General features: G+C 40.8%; 1 protein-coding gene across 1 annotated transcript in view; it reads right to left on the bottom strand.

The window, feature by feature from the left end:
- The window catches only part of LGR4 (leucine rich repeat containing G protein-coupled receptor 4), a 104484-nt gene extending 80487 nt beyond the window's left edge, over positions 1-23997 (bottom strand). The window contains exon 1 of the mRNA XM_021665100.2: positions 23328-23997. Within this exon, the coding sequence (XP_021520775.1) occupies positions 23328-23512 (185 nt within the window). The 5' untranslated portion in view covers positions 23513-23997. The remainder of the gene's footprint in view (positions 1-23327) is intronic.
- Between the last annotated feature and the right edge of the window lie 416 nt (positions 23998-24413).

The raw sequence follows: 24413 nt of genomic DNA, 5'->3' as shown, positions 1-24413 counted from the left end.
GACCAAAGTGTTGCATTTCACTAAAGGAATAGAAAGTAATAGAGTTTATGCGTGTTATATTTAATATATGTGTTATATTTAATACACTTCAATGAACCTTATAATTCTCACTAATGCTCCATGTTAACATAGCACCATGTATGTGTTCCAGGTCTGTATCCTGTGGTTCTATGATTACAGTTATTGCTCTCTGTAGCACTGTAAGAGTCAAAACTACTTATGCATAAATTAAAGAATTTGAATCATGAACAAATGTGTGGCAAAATCATTTTGTTTCCATAATGCTCTTTTTAAAGACCTTACCATTAAACACAGGATCTCTGGCTTAAACATAGCAATTTAGTAAGACCTAGTTTAATAAAATCATCACTAAGTTAGAAACATTTTTAAATTAGAACAAAACATCCAGAGTTTCAGTTATTCTTTTGCTGAAAGGAATCTATGGAAACAAAATGATTTTGCTATACATTTGTTCATAATCCAAATTATTGTGTCATGAAACACTAATTTCATGAGTCTGAATAACACATTAAAGCTGCAGATAGGTATTTGCATTTGAAAATGTCAGGCAAGTTTACTACATTCCATCTGTTTAGAAGACAGTAATCAAACTAACAAAATGAGCTCCTTAAAACAACCATTGGAGCAAGCCTCCTGAGGGCAGGAGTATTGCCTTTCACCTTTACTATCACTAGATTAAGACTACCAACAAATGCCTTTCTCATTCACTCACTGATACTTAATAAAAACTAAAACATAATAAACACATACTATGATACATTTTTACATCTTATTTTTCTATGGAAGTATCCAAATGGAAGGTAAAACTCACCTAGTTGACAATATCTATCATAAATTAGCTAAACTATAATAATAAAACTGTCAAAAGTCAAGAATCCTATTCTTATTACCTTCATCCAAGAGAAGATGCTGCCCATCATCAACACTGTCCAGATATTTATCAGCTGGTGTAAAATAACTAATACCTACTTAAGTATAATGAGTGAATCCTCGTTTTTATTTTAATGCCGAATGTATAGTATCAGAATAATTAAAGTTTAACAAAAATCGATTTCAATCATTTTGTCAAATGTTGGCCAGGCGAAGTGGCTCACACCTTTAATCCCAGCACTTCAGGAGGCTGAGGTAAGATTATTTGAGCTCAGGAGTTCAAGACTATCCTAGGCAACACAGACAGACACTGTCTCTACAAAAAATAAAACAGCCAGGTATGATGGTCTGTGCCTGGGTCTCAGCTACTCAGGAGGCTGAGGCAGGAGGGTGACTTAAGCCTAAGAGCTTGAGCCTGCATTGACTCGTGATCACGCCACTGCACACTAAACTGGGAGAGAAAGTGAGATGCTGTCTATCTCTTAAAAAAAATCAAAAACTTACTTATTTACTATTATTACAAAAAATAAAAAAGACCAATTAAAAAAGTAAATAAAATGGAAATAAAAATAAATTTTAAAATGTTGACAATTATATCATTTCCAAGAAAAATTCTGTTGAGATATCACCTATAGAATTCAAATGACATATGTCTACAATAAGCTGAATATTCTAAACTCTTTAAAAACACTCCAGAAAATGTAACAGGATGAGTTTCAATTGTTTCTGCTACGCTTCCTGATGAATCTTTTAATAATTAGAACTGGTTTATTGCCTACATCTCTTCAGTGAGTGTCCCTTTAACTTATTTCTAGGTTAGCTAAAAGTTGGTTCCCCTAAAAGCTGATGATTTAAGGCAAAAATGCCTTGTACAACATGGAAACTGAAAGACGGAACTTGGCTACATCTCCCTGAAAAATGCTTTCAGTTAAATCTGACTAATATGATAGTCTGCTTTCCAAAAGACTGGCATACTAGTATTTTTATTGTAGAATATCCAATTCCCTATCATGCCATTTTTATTCTAGATCCCCTGAGTGAAATGAGGCTGTTAATATTAAGGACATGGGAAGGGACAGAATTTTGAAGATGGGCAATAGGGCCTTAGGACTAAAGCTCTAAAACTATGCTACCAAAAAAAATTAAAAAGCAATATTCAACAAGCCTTATAAATTGTCGATGGAGACATGGATATATTCCTCTACTTGAAACAAGGTAGAATTAACACTTTTCAACTCCTGGCAGAATACTTTCCTCCTGGCAAAGTATTTTCAATTTCTCCTGGTAGAAAATAGACACTTTCAATTCCACAAACTTCCACTTGGAAAATGAAGCAATTTCCCATAATGCTGTTGCTGTAAAACAAAAAAATTCTCAAACAAAATTGTGCTCTCACATCTATTCCTTGATTTGGGGTGCTAGGTGCAATGCACCTATATTTAAAAGTAAAACAAAGCCATCTCTTTGCCAACTCTTCATAAACCTTTCAATTTCTCCAACAAGTCTGATACCCCAGGACAGAATAATGTCCAGTGGCAGGTTATGTAATGATCTATAAACTATTTCCAGGATTACTATTTCTAGGTTATATAAGGATCTATACTATTTCTAGGACTCCTTACAAAAATACTTCTTAAAAACACTACAGTTTTTAATATTCAAAACTAAATGAATGGTACTTTTCAAATACTTAAAACTAAAGTTTAAAGAGTCTACTTTTAATTCTGAAGTTGGCACAATTTTTCACTTAAAATAAGGAAATGTTAAATTTAAAGAGTCCGCCAAAGAACTGTTTAGAACCATTTAGTTAGGAACCATAACTTCAGACAAATGCTTCATAACCCACCAGACATCACTTAAGAACCGAGGCCTAAGTCACTATGTCAAAGGTATAAATTATGGTCCAAAGACAGCGCCAGGCACTGCTGAGCTTGGAATTGCTTACTGAGCAACCATGTTGTTTCAAACAAACTAAATGTTTTAAAGAGGCTAAAGGGCAGTGGAGGCAATTATTGGAAGGAAATTTCTCACTAGGCCAGAAAGGAATAATTAAGTCTTTGCATGCTAAATCACATCACTGGGGTTAACAATGAAGTAATCAAGTGTAAATAGTGACAAAGCCCATCTATGGGACTCATGAAAGTAAATTAAGGTTGCGGGTAATCTAGACTATTGTTGCTTAACTACCACAAAAATTAGTCCCTAAAACTTCATTCATTCATCCTCTGTTTAGATAAATGTGTGTGCTTTTAGTGGGAGGCAAGAAATTGGTTAATCCAGTAATTAAGGCAAATATACTGAATCATCAGAAGTAAAACACCATTCAGCTATTAATCCACAGGCAGAGATCCAAGGTCATTCCTCATACTACTTAGACTGTACCAAGCACTCAGTAATGAAATACTTTCATAATAGGAAATCCATGTACGTTCCATTCAAAAATATGATTCAAACCATTTAAATTATAAGCCGAATGCGTACTTTGTATATTGCACTTATTCTGCTTCAGAACATAAAAGAGAATTCACATACACACACACATAGTTGGGGGGAAGTGGGCATGAAGCTGGAGAGAATAATGGACACCCACATAATCTTCCAACAATTGCTCAATAGCAAATTAAAACTGGTTATGCTCTCAGGGAGCAAAATAATGCTGAGGTGAAAGTTAAAAGATCAGACTGAGACTTTGGCTCGGCAACCTCAGGCTGTCATCTTACCTCAGACACTCAGTTTCCTCATCTTATTTAAGGGGTAAGGCCATGACCAAGACTTCTCAGGACTCTCAACAGATCTGGTATATTTGTTGTTGTTGTTTTTAAATAATTTAAGACTCACCAGAAGTTGCAAAAATAGTAGACAGTTCCTGCATACCCTTCACCCAGCTTTTCCCAATGGTAACATCTTACATAACCATAAAATATTAGCTAAGGAAATTTACTTTGATAGAACACTATTTACTAAAACTAGACCCTACTCAGATGGATTCATGTAACACCCGTTACAACCATGATAAGGAACTACTCCATCACTACAAAGAAATGCCCTCCTGGAACCCCTTCTCTCACATGATTTTCCTATCTCCAACCCTAGCAACCACTGATCTGTTCTCCAACACTACAATTTTGTCATTTATAGTAAACCTGGAATCATATAGTATACAACTTGTTGAGTTTGGTTTTAATCACTCAGCCTTAATACCCTTGAAAACTATCCATAGTCATTTGTCTACTTCTGTGTAATAGCCTGCTGTACTGACATACCCATATATCCAGCCATATTGATTTTAAATCTTTTTATGTTTATTCTTCTATTTTCTTTTTTAATGCTCCTACATGCACAGTGACTTTTATGTTTTAATTAAGTTGTAACTATGGGATAGCGAGGAACTTTTTAAATTTTGTTTTGTCATTGCTTAAGATGGATTCATATGCCTATAGATAATGACTAATTATCTTAATATCTAAACTTCATTCAAGCCTTCCCTAGCTACCCTACTTCAACAGCAAACCACCTTCATCTTGCTTTATTTTCCTTGACAGTATTTAATATTACCTGACCTCTTATATTCATTGTGCTTATTTACTGTCTACCACCAACTCCCAACCCCCTTGTCAGGTAAGTTATAGGATACAAGGATGGCATCAGATATTGTTCAATTCTGTGTCCCTAGCACCAAAAACAGTTCCTAATATATCAGACACTTAATAAACAAATGTTGAACAAATTACTTTTTAAAGATCCAACTTATTATCTCAATAAGTAATTATCATTTTAAAGTTGAAAGAGTACCTGATAGGGCCCCAACCAACTGAATGGACCCCTCCTCTTGGCCAAAGGCATTCCAAAGTTAACCTGAAAAATGAGTTCAGACCATCATGGGAAGGGGAAGTTGGACATGCCTCATTATATCCTATCACCTTTCAGAATTCAAGAAGAGCCAACCAGCACTAGCATCAACACAGATCTTAAGACTTACAAGAAACATTTATGATACAGTCTATTCTCTTTGAAGCCTGCTACCTAGAAGCTTCATCTGTATTATAAAGCTTTGGTCTCCACACCCCTTATCATTGGAACCTGAAGATTCCTATCTATTGATTTCAGGCTTTTAGATAATAACTAAACTCTTTCAACCAATTGCCAATCAGAAAATTTTTAAATCTACCTATAACCTGGAAGCTCCCCAGCTTCAAGTTGTCTCTCCTTTCCTGATTGAACCAATGTACATCTTACAGGTATTGAATGATATATTAAGTCTCCCTAAAAAGTATAAAAGCAAGCTGTATCCCAACCACGTCTTCAGGACTTCCTGAGGCTGTGCCATGGGCAAGTCCTTAGGCTCGACAAAATAAACTTTCTAAATTGATTGAGATCTCTCTTAGATACTTTTGCACTGACAATTTCATGAACCATTATACAAATATTTGTAGCTCTCAAAGAATAGTTTGAATAAATAAAATTATTTGCTTTAAACGTTTTTATTCACCTCCACAAATTATCACCTACAATTTTAACAAAATACTGAGCCCATGGAAAACTGGGAAGACAAGAAAGAAAAGAAGCACAGGAAGAAATCTTGTCATCCAACAGACACAAGCCACAGCAATACAAGTCAAAAGTCTTAATAAATGTTAATATTAAATTAAATGTTAAAGATTAGCACAAAGAGAGGACCATCTCATCTAATAATGCTCTTCCACTTGCCTTGTTTTCTCTCTCCTTCCTTTCTTCCTTCCTTCCTTCTCTCTCTCTCTCCCCCTGCCCCACCCCGCTCTTTCCTTTCTTTTTGCTTTCTTGCTTGCTTGCTCTCTTTCTTGGATTTTTGTTTTCTAAGGACAGGCCTCACTTTGCTGCCCAGGATGGAGTGCAATGGCACCATCATAGTTCCCTGCAGCCTCAAATTCCTGGGCTTTAAGTGACCCTCCTGCCTCAGTCTTCTGAGTACCTGACACTACAAGTTTGTGGCACCACACCAGGCTAATTTATTTTTTGTATGGGGTGTTCTATTTTTAACATACCCTGGAGGGCTATAAATGATTCTGGTCATGTCATACAACTAAATGTAACTGTATTTCTCTCTAATTAAATGGGGAATTTGAGCCAGATCAACTGTCATCTCTCAATAGAAGTATACTGAGAAGGGAGGAAAAGTCTAAAAAATATCAACAAGAATTTGGTGTTATGATTTATGTGATTTAAAGGTTTAGCAAATAATAACTACCATGTCTATAAACATGTAAATGAATGTAATATACACCATTGGGAGAAATTGACTTTTTGCTTTCCCCATGGGATGATATAGCCTTTTTGATGGGTGGACCATAATACACAAGAGTTTTTGATCTACTGCACTAGATGACCTTTAAGATCCTTTCCAAATCTACATTCTAAGGAGCTGAGAACACTTCAAGCACAGGATTAAACAAAACCTCTCCAGAATTAATTCCCCATCTACATAATGAGCAGTTTATGATACCTAAGACATGTATGATGGATGAACACCTACATTTAGGAAGAGCACTGAAAGATACTGTTATACAACCCACTCAACCGAGTAACTCTAGTTTAAAAAAGCAAGACCCAACACCCTCCTGCAAAACCTCTCATTACTAGCATTAAGAAGTCATCACTTGCCATGGTTTCTCCATCTCTAAAATGGGGAGAATAATAGCATATGCTTTAGAGGACTATTGGGAGGATTAAATAGATGACACGTGTTAATACACACTTCACTTAGTGCCTGGCACTCAATAACATTATTATGAGCATCTGAGTTAATAACATGAGAATGGTGATCTGATATCTGAATGGCAGGACAGACCAGAGAGTTCTTCATGACTAATAATGCAACATATGTGAAATGAGAAAGTAAAATGCTTCCAGGGGAGGAAGACCTTTAGAATCACCGAGCAAATGACTGCTTAGGATGAGGCTGGCTATCCCCAGAACATTCGAAATTAAAACTGTGACCACAGAGTCAATCAGAAATCATAGCCCTGCTGCTAAAGGAAAGAGCACACAGATCCAAATGGGAACCCATCAAGTCTGTAAAACATTAACAGCTTAATAAACATCAGCTTACACCATCAACACACACAGTGTTCAAGTCAACTAAAGAGTACCAACTTAATTAATACCAAGTTGACTAAATGAAATGCCTTGGGGGAGAAAAAGGCTCATGGGTGATTCACTTTTATGCTGACTTCCCTATAAAAACATCTTCAACAGGAGAGGCAGGAAATTCCAGTGAGTGAAAGGGGGCAGCTATATGGAAACCATCATACTGCACATTTTGCTTTTTAGTCTACTGCAAGGTTTTGGTTTAAAGGAGCACATTCAGAAATATGCTCACTTAGAAACAGAAAAATTAGTCCACTAACAGATCTGATCCTCATATATCATGTAAGTGAAGTCCACGGAAGAAAGAAAAATCAAGTCAAAAAGCATATGACTGATACTTTCCAGACACACACAAAGAAAACACTATTAACATGGGAAATGATGTGAAAGCTTTTAAACAAGGATGTATAAAAAGCAAAAAGACTAAGTTGGAGATACTTTATTTTAAAGTTCTGCTACAAATAAAAGATAACTTCATTTTATACAATAGATTTTTGAATATTAGTTACTCCTAAATCAAGTTATAGTCTCTCAGTGTATACAGACATATAGATGTGTGTGTGCTTTTTGGATACATTTTTTCTGTTCTGATTTTTTTTTCCTGTAATAACCTGTAGCATCTTACCATTTTGTTTCTCATTTCACCTTTTCCTCTTCCGATAAACTGTCAAATATCTAAGCAAACTACAGGGATGAACAAACTTACATATGGAACACCTGAGCTTCACAAACTACCACCCACTAACTGTGGGATATTTGGACAAGTTACCCAATCCTTTCAAATCCCAGTTTGCAAAGTGATAAAATGGGAATCCTGCCATGGACCAAGATGGTTACTATGGAAATTCCAGTTAGCACAGGTAAGATCCTAATATATAGGTAGGCCCAGCAATTCTTCACCAAATTTCCATTTTTTTAAATCAGACATTCCAAGTATAAATACACTAATAATTAAATGTTTTTCACTGTAAGCAAAATGCTTGACATTAGGGTAATTTCTATAGGAGTCTCTGGGGGTATTACAGTAACTGCTGGTTATCATAAAGCAAGCTAAGAATTCTACTCTTTTAAAGCAGTCTTCTCAGCATAGAGGAGTTTAAAGAACTTAAAAAAGAAAGAAAGCAGACAGTTAAACAAATTCAGTTTTTAACAGCTTTTGCTAATACTACATACCATGCTAACAATATATTGTGACTATGAGTAACTGGTGATAACAAACCTCACCACAGTCTAAGACATTAAAATTGAGACAAACATTTTCTTATAAACATATATTTACTATATTATCCAGGATCTCACTCTAGGTATTCACACAAGTGAAATAAAAACCTATGTTCATACAAAAACCTCTATGTGAATATTTATTGTGGCTTTATTTATAATTGCCAAAAAACTATATATAGGGCAATGTCTCTCAACTGGGGAATTGATAAATTATAGTATATGTATACAATGGAACACTTCTTTTTTTTTTCAGACGGAGTTTCGCTCTTGTTAGCCAGGCTGGAGTGCAATGGCGCGATCTCAGCTCACTGCAACCTCCGCCTCCTGGGTGCAAGCAATTCTCCTGCCTCGGCCTCCCGAGTAGCTGGGACTACAGGCGTGCGCCACCATGCCCAGCTAATTTTTGTATTTTTAGTAGCGATGAGGTTTCACCTTGTTGACCAGGATGGTCTTGATCTCTTGACCTCGTGATCCACCCGCCTCGACCTCCCAAAGTGCTGGGATTATAGGCGTGAGCCACCACGCCCAGCCGGAACACTTCTTAAAAATGAAAATGAGAGGGCCGGGTGCAGTGGCTCATGCCTGTAATCCAGGACTTTGGGAGGCCAATGTGGGTGGATCACAAGGTCAGGAGATTGAGAGCATTCTGGCCATCATGGTGAAATCCTGTCTCTAAAAAAAAAAAAAAAAGAGTACTGGCCAGGCACAGTGGCTTAAATCTGTAATCCCAGCAGTTTGGTTTGGGAGCCAGGGCAGGAGGATCATTGGAGGCCAGGAGTTCAAGACTAGCCTGGGAAACACAGCAAGACCCCATCTCTGCAAAAAGAAGAAAATTAGCCAGGCATGGTGGCACATGCCTGTAGTCCCATCTACTTGGAGGGCTGAGGTAGGAGGACTGCTTGGGCCCAGGAGTTAGAGGCTGCATTGAGCTGTGATCATGACACTGTGCTCCAGCCTGGGCAACAAAGCAAGTCCCTGTCTCAAAAAGAAAAAGAAAAAAAAAGAGAGTGAGTATTACATATTAATATATGCAACAACACGTTAGAATCTCAAATGCAGCATGGTAAGTAAAAGAAGTCAGACACAAAAGACTACATTGTTTTATTTGGCATCCTAATAAAGGCAAAACTGCATAAAGTGAGGAAACCAAGATAGAAAACAGTTCAGCAGTTGTCAGAGGTTGGAAGTGAAGAAAGGAGTTAACTACAGAGAGGCATAGAAATTCAGCGAGTGGCCGGGCGCGGTGGCTCAAGCCTGTAATCCCAGCACTTTGGGAGGCCGAGGCAGGTGGATCACGAGGTCAAGAGATCGAGACCATCCTGGTCAACATGGTGAAACCCCGTCTCTACTAAAAATACAAAAAATTAGCTGGACACGGTGGTGCGTGCCTGTAATCCCAGCTACTCGGGAGGCTGAGGCAGGAGAATTGCCTGAACCCAGGAGGCGGAGGTTGCGGTGAGCCGAGATCGCGCCATTGCACTCCAGCCGGGGTAATGAGCGAAACTCCGTCTCAAAAAAAAAAAAAAAAAAAAAAAAAGAAAGAAATTCAGCGAGTGAAGAAATGCTCTATCTCTTCATAGTGATGGTGGTCACATGACTGTGGACATTTAGAAACTCACAGAACTGAACACTTTTAAAAGGCTGAATATTAAAATTGAGATGCTTGAGGATGTTTTCTCTATGAATTCATAGATTTTTTTTTTTTGAGATGGAATTTAGCCATTTTCACCCAGGCTGGAGTGCAATGGCATAATATCAGCTCACTGCAACCTCCACCTCCAGGGTTCAAGTGATTCTCCTGTCTCAGCCTCCTGAGTAGCTGGGATTACAGGTATGCACCACTACACCCAGCTAATTTCTGTATTTTTAGTGGAGACTAAAACATGGTGAAACATGGTGTTTCACCATGTAGGCCAGGCTGGTCTAGAACTCCTGACCTCAGGTGATCCAACCACCTCAGCCTCCCAAAGTGCTGGGATTACAGGCTTTTAAGCCACCATGCCCAGCCTTGAATTAATAGTTTTGAAAGTCAGGTAAGTGGTCAAAGTAAGGAACATGAAACATCCAAGATTAAACCATTTATTTTAGGATAAAAATATGGAGGCACTTAATAAAACAGGAACCTCATATAGATTTATGAAATATCATAAAACAGAAACTTTTAAAAATTTAACCTTACAAAAGCCAATAAATAAAGGAAATCTATTATAATCAAGAACTACAAAAGGAATTACTCTTATGAGAAAATGTGAAAGGCAATAATTTTCATTAGCATGTTGTTATTCAGCTTATGTTCAGTAATGATACCAAGAACCATCATAACTTCTAGAAGAGATGCCTATATAATTTTAAATATTTGGCTATATCTGAGATAAAATAATCAACAGGAGCTTGCTTCTTTTTAGATAAATCATCAACTTCTGTCAAAACCAATCTACATGTCTGAGAAACAATGAAACTAGAAACTCAGGCTGGAGTAACTTGAGGGTTGAGAAGGATCCCGAGAAATCAATGTCATTATTTCTTCTACCAGTGTCATAAATCTTATCCTTAGATGTCATAGTGGGTTTTTTTTCCTTCTTCTGGAATGCCACCTCAGCCAAGATGGTGTAAAAGGCAAATTATTATTATTATTATTGTTTTTTGAGATAGAGTCTTGCTCTGTCACCCAGGCTACAGTGCAGCGGCACAATCTCAACTCATTGCAACCTCCACCTCCTGGGTTCAAGTCATTCTCCTGCCTCAGCCTCCCAGGTAGCTGGGATTACAGGTGCCTGCTATCGCACCTGGCTAATTTGTATATTTTCAGTAGAGATGGGGTTTCACCATCTTGGCCAGGCTGGTCTCGAACTCCTGACCCATGAGCCACACCTCAGCCTCCCAAAGTGCTGGGATTACAGGCGTACGCCACCACACCCAGCAGCAAATTCTTTTAACACAGAGTAAGAGCTGAGAGGCTGGGTGCAATGGCTCACTTCTGTAATCCCAGCACCTTGGGAGGCTGAGGCAGGTGGATCACCTGAAGTCAGGAGTTCGTGACCAGCCTGGCCAACATAGTGAAACCTCATTCTCTACTGAAAATACAAAAAATCAGCCAGACGTGGTGACGTGTGCCTGTGGTGTCAGCTACTTGGGAGGCTGAAGCAAGAGAAACACTTGAACCAGGAGGCAGAGGCTACAGTGAGCTCAGATGGTGCCACTATGCTCAAGCCTGGGCAACAGAACAAGAATCCATCTCAAAAAAAAAAAAAAAAAAAGGAATAAGAGCTGAGAAAGAAATTAACTTACCCTTCTATTTCAGGTTCTTGACCATCTCCTGTCACACCTGCTGATGAGCCTCCATACTACAGATTCAGATGCCACAGAGCAAAGCCTCAATGCTAGCTGAGCTGCAACCGAGTCCCCAAGTAGAAGGCTGAGTACTATATGCAATTTGAAAGGTCATTGCAGCAGTGTTTGGCTAGCTGGACAATGATCAATTGATCTCTTTCTGTGGACTGACAAGAAGATAAACATAAAGGTAGCCAGTCTTCAAGGCCTATCCTACTGGGAATTCAAGCATCTGTGATCCCAATACACACCACATATCAAATCTGGGAGAGCAATACCCAAATCCCCTGTGCTCATACATACACAAATGTCCTTTGGTGAAATACATGATTAGGTAGAAAACCCCATCATGGAAGCAGACCATCCTAACTTAATTCAAACTGATATTTGAAATTGATTTATCCAAAACATGGGGTTTTCTTTCCACAGAATGTAACGAGGCTCTGGAAAACACGGTTTGATTACTAACAGCAGAGCCTGTGGTTTGTGCACAGATTCGCCAACCTACCGTGAAGTATGAAGCGTTCTGCTGCGTGCCCTCACAGCCCCAGACCGTGTGTGTGAAGGGTAGAAATGAAATATCCCATATGTTTTCTTTGTCAGTGACATGGCTATTGAAAGCAAGGCCACGGTAGTCTCCCTGCTGAGGGACTGGGTCAAGCTATTCATGTGTAACCAGGCAGATGTCAAGATGGTAATGGGAAAAACATCTCAAACATTTTTTTTTTTTAAAGAAAGAGATCCAGGGTAGAAAATGCACAACTGTATTTGAAACACTCAGCCATCTAAATAGGCTGTGAGTCCTACTGCATACGTTAGCTGCTATTCTGGCTTTATAATTCATGTTCAAATCAGGGCTGAATCAAAACTCAGAAAAGTTTTTTAAGTTTCTGAGAAAGATTTAACTGTGCTTAAGAATGTCATATAACTTTTTAAAAATATGTAATACTTTAAAGAAAGGATTTTAGTTCTAAATTTATTTTTAAGAGAATAAGTTTTTCTTTAGCCACAAAACCAAGCATTAATCTCAAATGTAAAAAAACAGGAGCACAGTGGCTCATACCTGTATTCCCAGCACTTTCAGGTAGGAGGATCGCTTGAAGCCAGTTCAAGACCAGCCTGGACAACAAAATGAGATCCTATTTCCATAAATTAAAACAAACAAACAAATAGGTATCCAATAGCCAGTAAAATCATAAAATAAATATTTTCAAAACACTTAAAAAGCTCTTTGGTAATCTGCATATTTATAGAACCAAAGTGATGTGAAAAATAAGAAAACAGCCAAATTGTCCATGATAAGTAAATCTTACTCATCTTCTACATCAAACTTGTCCAACCAATGGCCCACAGGCTGCATGTGACCTAGGATGGCTTTGAATGTAGCCTAATATAAATTCGTAAACTTTCTTAAAATATTATAAAATTTTTCTGCAATTTTTTTTTTGTAGCTCACCAGCTATCATTACTGTTAGTATATTTTATGTGTGGCCCAAGACAATTCTTCCAATGTAGCCCAGGAAAGTCAAAAGACTGGACACCCTTGCTCCTCATGGAAAGAAAGAAAGCGATCTGAGAAACTACAGTGGGCTCTCACTGGCATGAAGGTTCCCAAAAGCCGAGTTAGGATTTTTTTTTTTTTTTTTTTTGAGACAGAGTCTCGCTCTGTCGCTCAAGCTGGAGTGCAGTGGCGAGTTCTCGGCTCACTGCAACCTCCCCATCCCAGATTCAAGCAATTCTCCTGCCTCAGTCTCCCAAGTGGCTGGGACTACAGGCGCCTGCTGCCATGCCAGCCTAATTTCTTTTTTGTATTTTTAGTAGAGACAGGTTTTCACCATGTTGGCCAGGCTGGTCTCAAACTCCTTACCTCAGGTGATCCACCCACCTCAGCCTCCCAAAGCGCTGGGATTACAGGTGTGAGCCACTGTCCTCAGCCATTGAGTTAGGATTTTTAATGAAAGTCCTCAGTGTCCCTGTCTGGAAGTAGGAAGTCAGCACCTAAAGATCACATTGACACTGTATTTAAAAGATGGGCTATCACACACCCATTTGCTCTGAAGAGAAACCCTGCATTCCTCTGTTAAGGACAGCACATTTCTATTTGACCAGCCATCTCAGGAAGGGAGCAACAAGTCAGACACCCAGACAAAAATGTAACATTTCCCTTGAGTTCCCTCCTCCAGAGAAACGGTACCTCCCCTCCATAAGGCTTTCTTGTTATAGGGGAGTAGCACCATCTACAAGAAGGTATCTTTATAAAAACAGATGTATTACTGTTTCTCCACCAGGTTCTTTATGGATTTCTAAATGAAAAATCTACCAGATGAGTAGCTTTTTTCCATTAGCATAGTGACTCACCTGTGAAGTCTATGGGCTTTGAACCTGATATACATTCAAAGAACCAAAGAAACAGGGTTAGAATTTTAAGTCACTGTTACAACACATACAACTCACAAGAAGTGGCAACAAATTGCGTTCTCACTCAGTGTCACTCAAAAAAGTCATGCTGAAGCGTTTCCTTGGTGCAGCCCTGAAGATAATGCAAGCTCCTTCTTCTTGCACATGGGAAATGCTAAGTCCAAAGTGGTTAAGTGACTTGCCCAGGCTCTACAATGCCCTCCTGAACTTGGAAGTCTTCATTTCCTGTGCCAGACCCGAAGAAGAAAGAAGAAGAAGAGGAGGAGGAGGAGGAGGAGGAGGAAGACGAGGAAGAGGAAGAAGAATAAGAAGAGGAGGAGGAGGAAGAAGAAGGAGGAGGAGGAGGAGGGAAAAAACGAACCATTTTTGAAGGTCTATTCATAAAAATATACCTATAAAAGAAGACTGAGGGCCTGGCGCAGTAGCTCCCACTGTAATCCCAGCATTTTGGGAGGCCAAGGCAGGCAGATTACTCGAGCCCAGGAGTTCGAAACCAGACTGGGCAACACGGTGAGATCCTGTCTCTAAAAGAAAAATACAAAAACTAACCACGGTTGTAATCCCAGCTACTTGGGAGACTGAGGTAGGAGGATCCCCTTACCCTAGGAGGTCGAGGCTGCAGTGGGGCATGATTGTGCCACTGCACTCCAGCCTGGGTGACAGAGTGAGGTCCTATCTGAAAAATAAAAAGACTAGGGAGTTGATAGTAACATAAAAAGCTATAGATAACATGACCATGGACTCAAAATGACCTTGGAGAATGGAAGGCCAACAAGAAAATTTTTCCTTGTAGAAAAACATTAGATGTTTAAAAACTAATCAAATGAGATAAATAGCAGAGAAATGATAAGAACTGAGATTATGATAAACTGTTAAATATCAGTTAATAAACCCATATGTGTAATATTTAAAACATGACACTTGGCCAGGTGCAGTGGCTCACGCCTGTAATCCCAGCACTGTGGGAGGCCGAGGCGGGCGGATCACCTGAGCTCAGGAGTTCTAGAGCAGCGTGGCCAACATGGTGAAACCCTATCTCTACTAAAAATACAAAAATTAGCTGGGTGTGGTGGCGGGCGCCTCTAAACCCAGCTACTCGGTAGGCTGAAACAGGAGAATCACTGGAACCCGGGAGGCGGAGGTTGTAGTGAACTGAGATCAGGCCACTGCACTCCAGCCTAGATGACAAGAATGAAACTCCGTCTCAAAAACACAAACAAACAAACAAAACCAAAAGACACTAAGATATTTGAAATATATTAAATTTATTTAATATTCCCTTCTTATGAACTCAGATTAAACTATATAAGAATTTTGTGTACACTTCAACTTATGTGAGAGAAAGAGTTTCTGAAGGGCAATTAAAGGGCAATTATCACATTTAGAAAATACAAAGACTGTATTAATTTAGCACCTAAAACAGAAGGCTGAAGAGTACATGAACAGTTTCCATGAACTGAAATCTGAAAGTCCACAGTTAACATGTCTGCTTTCTCTACCTTACTACAAAAAGAGTTGCTAGGCTAGCCTAAGAGTTCCTAAGGCGTAAGTTACTCAAGAGAGTGTTCTCTCATTCTCTGGAGAATTATTCTGCAAGAATACAGCTCTCTGAGATGGTTTCACACAGGAGAAGGCTGACAATCTAGAATGGGGTGGCAACCATGAGTTTCCTCCCTCTTGAAAATATCCGGTCTTCCAAGCCCTTCACATATGATCCTTATGGCTTCTTCAGGGGCTTCTGAGGCAGAAGAATCGCTTGAACCCGGGACGTGGAGGTTACAGTGAGCTGAGATCGCGCCACTACACTCCAGCCTAGGCAACAGAGCAAGACTTCGTCTCAAAAAAAAAAAGGGAGGGGGGCTTCTAAGCATGAAGCTGATCCCTTAGGGAAATGGGGAAAACAGGAAGTTAGCTATGGCATAGACCACTCCTTACTCCCTAGAGTTTCAGAGAAGAAATTGCCAGTTTGCAAGCACCTCCCATTCAGCAACTTCAAAACCAGACCCTTGAAGAGAGTGTGAATTATAAAATTCATCTCCCTTCATATGAAAAGTACTAAATGCTCTGTTGTTCACACTAAGAGCTACATATGGAACCTCAAAGCCTGAGGGGAGTGGAAAAATGCGACCTGAAGCAATCCCAGGCACATTCCTTAGCTATGCCTAGTACAGCTCCAAGGTAAGGAGCTAGCTCCCTGCCAAATTTATGTCACTCTTCTTAGGAAGAAAAATTTCCCCAAATAGAACTTTAAAAATATAAAGGGATGGAGAGAATCTAACTCGTTAATTTTTTCTGGATATCGGGTTCTACATTCTGATTCAAATACCAAAAATACTTTCCTGCCAGGGTACAATGAGATTTTCACTCTTTCAAGGGTCAATTTTGTTTTTAAAACTTTGAAAAAAAAAAAACAACTACATTCTCTTAGCGTAAATCTAGAAAACACAGACAGCTAAAGGGGTTTACATAGATTTTTAATTAAATATAAAGAATAAAGAACCACTAAATGTCTTGTAATACATTAAATATGCTTCCCCCACACATTTTCTCACTGGCACAAACAGCAGGCCAGTCTGGGATCTAAACGTATACCCAATCTTGGCCCAGCTGCCTCCCAAAATATCTATGGCTTACATTTCCTTACAAGGATATGCTTATATTCTTATGAACCAACATGTTGCCACAGGAGGGTGGTTCGGTACTTTACCCATAAGATCTTTTGTGACAGAAAGCTAAGAAGTATATATTTTTTAAATATTCATTTCTGAGACCTGGACTATTACAAGGGCATTCCTGAACCTCAGTCACTTCCATCTAAAATAAGAGATGCATAATGCCAAATCTTGTGGTTGGAGGAGGACCAAGCTAGTGAGCTTTTTTGATAATTAAAATGCATAACGGTATAAAAAACATATTTTAGAGATTAAAACCAACCAACTCAATCATTCAGAGTTTTAATTGCCTGGACACAATACAGAATATTTTAGTAAGCTTTAAAAATCTTGCTAAAAATAGCTCAGCCATACACAAAGTTTAATAACAAAAATTTGTCTATGTGTGAGTGAATTCAGAGTATACTACCACACAAATCACATCTTGCTATTTAAAAGAGGTGTTTAAATACTAACTTGTTAGTCTTTGGAAAGTTGAGATGTTATTAACCGTACATGAACTGAAAAAACTACGATCTGTCTCTTGCTAAGACTGATTTCTAAACTCAATTTTTAACTCACCCAATTTTAGACAACAGACCTGACACCTAGCATACAGTTTGACCATCAGGTGCTGAAAGGCACAAAAGAAATGTCGAGAAAGGCAGACAAATTAGCCATCGTGTAAGAGTACTGATTTGCTAAATGTCCTAGATTTTTTTTCCTTCACTGACAGGAATTTACAATTACAGCATTTTATCATCTTCAATCAAGCTTTTAAAAAAAACACACTTCACTGAACAAAGTTGGGGAGAAAAAAGAAAAAAGTCATCCATATTCTTTTATATATAGGAAAACTAGCTTTGACATTGCCAACAACTTGAAGGCCGCACGGGACAGTTAAATAGCAAGCTGGGTAACATATTTCTCAGTCCAAAACCTTGAGATCAAGTTTAAAAAATTAAAAGAACAAAGCTGTCTTATCAGGAATACTGTAAGTTATATTACTTTTATTTTTCAGAGTTAAAGGCACATTTGGCAGGACTTAACTTTTAACCCAAGTATACCAACAAATTTTGTATTTTTATAGATATTTATCTTTTTTAAATAAACGGTGGGACATAGTCTTAAAATATTTCAATGAATTACTGAATGACTCTTAGAACTTTACTTAATATTCTACTCAGATTCACAGAAATTCAAAGCGAAGAGAGAGACATTAGCCATCATCTAGTCAAATGTCCATTATTAATTGATTAGAAGAATGAGAATAAAAGGCACAATCAAGCAGACCAGAAACCAAAATCCAAACTTGCAGGCTGCTAGTACTTTCCATTATTATAAAGATGACTAAAATAAGAAGCTGAAAGATAGACTGAGAGAGACAGAGGCTAAGAAAATGCCTAAACTTGCCTGGATCCACCTAATAATACAGAACTTTGATCTTTCCTAAGAGATTAAGTTGTCAAATGTTATCTTACAATCCTAATGTTAAGAGCCAAGGGCCTGGACATTAAACACTTGTGACACCATAACCAGCACAGCATTTAGTTTGACTAGAAATTATAAAACATTATTGGTTACTGCAAGCGTTAAGGAGCCCTAAGTGAGGGAATTAGTGGTTCATGTCTTTTTTTTTTTTTTCCTTAAGAGGAGTCTCACTCTGTTCTCCAGGCTGGAATGCAGTGGCATAATCTCGGTTCACTGCAACCTCTGCCTCCCAGGTTCAAGAGATTCTCCTGCCTTGGCCTCTTGAGTAGCTGGAACTACAGGTATACGCCACCATGACCGGCTAATTTTTTTGTATTTTTAGTAGAGACAGGGTTTCACCATGTTGGCCAGGCTGGTCTTGAACTCCTGACCTCAAGAGATCCACCCACTTTGGCCTCCCAAAGTGCTGGGATTACAGGCACCACCACGCCTGGCCTCAAGTCTTAAGTATTGCTCAGGTCATATCCAGTACACTTTTGCCTTATGAAGCATGAGTTCCCATTCAATGGAAATATTCCAGGTGAACTGGACAACTGGAGGAGTCTCCTGGGTGGGTGAGAGATTCTATAATTTAGATACCTAACTTTACTTAACACAATAGAGGGGACCCAAGGAATGTATAAAAATCAAATAAATAGAGAACAACAACAAAAAACACTTCTGACAGTAAGAGTTTTTGACTTGTTTTACAAGATAATAAGGTCCTGAAAGGTTAAGCATGTGACTCATTCAAGGTCACTCCTGTGACTTATTGACAGTTCTGGAACCCAGCTTTCCCTATGCCTGGTAGAACATTTTCTCCTCACTTATATTTAAAGAGAACCCATGGTTCACTAGTTTGGAAAATAAAGGATCTATAATTAAAGATATTCATATATTGTTCTTGTTTTGAACAAAGTTCACTTGTATATATATAAACTAAAACATCTCTAGAAAGGCACACAACACAAACTAAGCCAACATTGCAATTCAGAAATCAAAAGATAACATAACTCTATCATCAGTAAATACAAACATGTAGCCACTGATCACTGACCTGACCTGCTAGGGAATACAGAGTAGATACCAGGGAATACAGAGTAGATACCAGAGAATACATTAAAAAAAAAAAAAAAAAAAAAAAAAAAAACTTTCAAATGGTATTAGTAAAACAAGAAAGTTGTTTGGAGTAGTGAAAAAATACACATTAGGGAAGAATCTGAGATGATCATTCCAAAAGGAGATTCTTTAAAAACACTTTAAAGCCCTTCAGGTAACTCAATTCTATATAAAAAGTTTGACAACCTGCTCATGTACAGGATACACACGCTGTGAAGGTTTGAGAGATTATGACTAATTATATGAAAGTGAGGATGTTGAGTAACTTTTTGTACAGTATCCAAATTACTGAAACAGAGTGATTTGATTTTCCAAGTGTTAAGCCATACCCACAGGAAACAACCAGGGCTATTCTACCCTCGCAAAGTGCCTTAGCTAGTCATGCATTCTGTAACAAGTCTCCATGGCAAATTTCCTAACACATACTTCTAAACACAAAGAAGAATTCCAAGTAATAAATAAGTTGGTGCAAGTTCAACTAAAAGGATATTCTGCTACTCCTGGGATATTTTATGAGAGGATCATAACCTTATTGTCACCTTGCTGTCCTAAAATTGTGTAAAAAATATAAAGTCATAGAACGTCTGGAAGCAAGCAGCAGCCCTAGAGGCAATCAAGTGAATCCAATTGCTTCACTTTTCAAATGAGGAAATTGTCAGTGAATTGCTTCATTTTTCAGATGACGAAATTGTCACCAGGGGAAAAAAAAAAGTGACTTGCCCAAGGCCATACAATTTACTCAGTGGCATAGGAAAGCTATGATCAAGAGCTCAGGTCCACCACTTTTTCACAAAGTCACAGAAATAGCCTTGCTAATTTTAAAACTATGAGCCAAACATAATCTAGGATGCGAAAATGTGTGCTTGAGGTGTATGTTTCTCAAACGTCATAGCAATAATACAAACCAGAGAACTCACATACACATTTCCCTCCCGATGACTTCATCTCTTTTTCCCCAATCTTGGAAGTAGGTGATCGAGTTATTACCACGAATACAGTAATAACCTTGAATCCTTCTGATAAAATAAACTTTGAAATTTTAATATTAGTAAGAGCACTGCCTTGAACACCCCTCAGGGTGAATTGTGACAGGCCAGTGCATTGTGACGCAAGATTGAAAATTGTTGTTCAAAAACATAAATAGTCACTACAGGTGCAGCAAATGGTGTGAACACAGGAATCCCATTAACAGTACTGAAGATTACATATGACGCTGTCCCCAGACTCTGGTAAAGCAGCTTTCAGCAGGAAATAGACACTGGTAGACTGAACAAGTTTCAACGAGCCTAAAGGAGGAGAAGCAGGTATTCTCTCTCTGGGACTTTCTCAAATCTGGACAAAAGGCTAAGTGCCGAGAATGTTGACTCTGACAATCCCCTGTGGGAATGGTGTCTGAATTCCATGCCATGGTTCTGCTCCTCAGTGTGGGCTTGAATCCTTATTTATTCACTCCAGCATTTTTAAATGCCTCCTATGTACCAGGCTCTGGGGATCCCAAGTTGAGTAAAATAAAATCACTGCTCTGTCAGTCTCAGGGTCTCTATAGTGAGACGCACCCCCCTCCCCTGCCCCCAGGGGATGTGAAAGCACTACTCTAGGCAAGCCATTGAGCAATGAGAAGAAAATGAAGAACTCTGATTAGTAATTATAGTCTCACCTTTTTAACTTTTACTTTCATGATTGTAATTTTCTGTATTAACTACATAGGGTTTTGGTTCACATGCTCCAGCAATTAAGAATAGGTGAACGAGGAGTTAGAGACCACCACGGAACTAGTCTCTTGATATGTAACTGTAGCTCAGTAAAGCTGCAATGGGAAAGCAGACTGGAAGTACTAGGAAAAAGACCCTAGGGTTCACAACATGTCCCATATATGATCGACTGGAGTGTGTAGACCTGCAGTACTGGCCTCACTTCACACATGGCTTTTGAGAATCACTGGATGAGCTAGTTTCCCCATGAGTAAAATGCAAATACGCTGCCCTTGAAAACCCTTTTAGAGAGGGTGGTTATATATACGTTTGAGGGTGAAATGAGTACTAGGGAGAAATAAGGAGTTACCAGAATGTATGACCACTCTACCTATAGGTCACAAATCTAAGACAATAAAACACATTTGCACACCACCAAAGCTCAGAAAGTGCTAAGATAATGCTAGTTTAGGCACTCTAATTTAGACTGGTGCCAATTATTTTTCTGTTTCCTAAGCCGTGAACACTAACTTATTCCAAGGCCCAAAGTTGAAGATACAGCATTTCACCACCTTCTGTGAGTTCTACCAGAAGATGCTCTGGAGAGAGGAGTATGCTCTCATAAAAATGTGATTATTTCTTTGTGGTTTTAGGTACTAATGTAAAACAGCCCTTTTCCTTATAGGACAAGTCTACTCACTAAAATGTGAGGAATCTGCTAAACAAGGTCTTTACAACTAGTCAAAATAGTAAAATCATACTTTTCTATTCTATGGAGAGCTTTGCAAGAGATGCAGGTAAAGGGACCTTTCCTTCTGCATGAATTCCCTAAACGTTTCTAGAGAACTTGGGGAAAAATTAGCCCCATTTCCTCTCTATGGTCTTCTGTCTCTCGATTCAATCCATTCCTGCTCAAACTTTCCCACTTAATGTAACTTTGTGAACAAAATGCTCTTCACTGCAAAGTTTTTTTTTAAATGAGAAGTTAAACTTTACTATACTGAAAATTTTTTTTTTAAAAAAAGACCTAAAATACATAACTAAAACTAACCTGAGACAGGGAAAATAACAAATGGGAAGGGAAGGCTGAAGGTGGAAGAATTAAACGGGTTCCAAGACAACAGGCCTCGACACTCACTAAAAGTCCATCCTGAGAGGGCAAGCAGAATACCTTTGCCACCACCCACCTGGATATACAGCAATGCTTCTGCCTGCAGAAAAAAAAATTTCTTCACAGGCTCCTTTAAAACTGTCTATTTCTAAGAGGTCTCTTCCACTACAGATAAAAGGAAATTCCCTCTACCCCAGGGTCCTTCAGGATCCCTTCCTCTCACACGTTTCTTTGACTGCTCCTGATTTAAGCATTCAGCTGGCCACGCAACACAGAAAGGAATAAGAGCACACAAGCCCTGCCCTCAGTCACCCTGTTCCTCCTCTATCCGTGGCCTTTGCCGCCACCTCCAACACCTAGTTCCAGATTCCTCTTCTTTTCTCAAGGGAACGTTTAAAGCTCTAGAGTCCCTGTTTGAGGAGGGAGATTTTGGAAGTCTGAAACATTTGAGTGTGTTTTTCGATCTCAGGCAGCTCAAAAGCAAAGGTCTGCTGGCTGGGTTAAGGTGCATGCATTCGTAACCTGCTGCTCCCTTGCAGCCTGGGCTGAGCATATGCTCCGGAACGGGCTTCCCTTCCAATAGCCTGCACCTCAGGTCAGCATTCCTTCTTTAAAAGGTCTTGTTGGGTAAGAGCATGTCCACCAAGAGAAGAAGCCTGTAATTCTCCCTTGTTTTCTCGGCCTCCCCTGCGTGCTGCAGAAGCCTGGGCATTAGTGGGGTAGTCCCGAGTGGCACTGGGCCGAGGCAGGTGCCAGGACGCACTACCTGGATGGGGCCAAATTGGAAGGAGATTCGCCCTGACTGAGGTACAGGTGTTTCTTCTCCCCACATGCTGGAACCCAGAAGGCTCCAGGTGCTTCCTCCCGAGACGTGCCTCGGTCTGCTGACTGAGGCCAAGTTCTCGGCGCCCTCAGCCCCGCCAGTGGCGGAACTCCTGCCAGCTGAGTGAGGGCCCGCAGGAGAAGGGAAGGTCGCGTGGACAGGATGCCAGGGCAAGTGTTTTTCAATTCCTTCCTCCCCCTTGGCCCCAGATGCACTTAGGGGTGTGCGCGGTGAGGTGGGGGGTGCGTGTGCTCAAAAAGTCTGGGAACGAAAGCTACTGGTGGCTCGGACCGGGACTGGCAAAGTGCGGAAAGCCCGTGGCGCAGGAGTGGGTGCCAGGCAGCCAGCCCGCAGGTGACCGCGGACCCCTCCACAGGCCCGGGCGGCGGTAGGGCGGGGTGGGACTGACCCCTGGCTCCGCCCTGTGGCGCCCCCCGCGGCGCCCCCTCCCCCGCGTCCCCGCCGCCCGCACTCACAGCGCTTGGGTGAAGGCGCTGAGCCCCTCGGGCACGGCCGTCAGCCCCTTCCCGGAGCAGTCCACCCGACGGTCGCCGTCGCAGCTGCAGGGCGCTGCGCAGAGAGGCGGCGCCGCGCCGCTGGGCCCGGCTGAGCCGAGCAGCCCCAGGGCGAGGAAGCAGAGCAGCCCCAGCGGGCCCGGCATTGCTGCGGCGCCTCCCGCGCCGGCCTCTCCTGCGGCGCCGCTCGCTCCGCTGCCCTCCGACGCCCCCCGCCGCCCCCGGGCAGCCGGCTTGCGGGCTGGGGCGGGGGTCTCTCCCTCGGCGGTCCGCGCGTGCTCGGCCCCTTCAGCAGTCCGCCGCCGCGGCGCAGGGACGCGGCGCTCCGGAGTTTCGCCCTTCCCGCTGCTCCATGGACGCGCAGAGGCAGCCCCGCTCCTCCGGCGGCTCAAGCCAGCCAGGCCGGCCAGACGCAGTGGCGGGGGCCCCGCTCTGCCATCGCACCCGCCTCCCTGCCCCCGACCTCCCAATGCAGCGGCTCAAGGTTGCGGAGCGCAGCCTTCAGCCATGCCGGCCACTCGCCCCAGCCCCCGCCGTGGCTCTCGCACAAACACCCAGGCTCTGGCTCGGTCTCTCCCCACCGCGGCTCAATCTCTTCCCGTCCTTTTCCCTTCTAGGGTTGCACGCTCTGGTTCCCAAGCCCCCGGCCGCTGGCTTATGCAAATCACTTAGGTACATGCAAAACTACCCCTTCTCCCGGAGCGCCATTGGCCCGGGAAGGTCTCGAGCTCATTACTATGCAGAGAGGAGAGCCGCCATTGGCCAAGAGTGGGCCCAGAGGGGCGTGTTTCTCGGGCGTGAGTGACAAGGTGGTGGTGGTGGTGCTGGTGGTGGTGGTGTGGTGGGTGGTTCAAGGCAAAATCCCTGACTTGGCTGGATTTGTGTGGCAGGTTGTTGATTGAAGGTAGAAGGATAGGAAGACAAGGAGTCTAGTTTTTCCCTCCTCGACCCGTCTTTTTCTTCCCTCCGCAGAAACTGGATATCCTAAATTGGATGACCTGGTTAAGTTTCAAATGACTCTCCCCTGTTCCAAAGGGCGAGGACGTC

This window comes from Aotus nancymaae, unplaced genomic scaffold (genome assembly GCF_030222135.1).
Source record: "Aotus nancymaae isolate 86718 unplaced genomic scaffold, 86718_ANA_hifiasm-v0.15.2.pri h1tg000059l, whole genome shotgun sequence".
Classification (NCBI taxonomy): domain Eukaryota; kingdom Metazoa; phylum Chordata; class Mammalia; order Primates; family Aotidae; genus Aotus; species Aotus nancymaae.
Note: the sequence above shows the minus strand (reverse complement) of the source record. Positions and strands in the feature narration are given on the sequence as shown.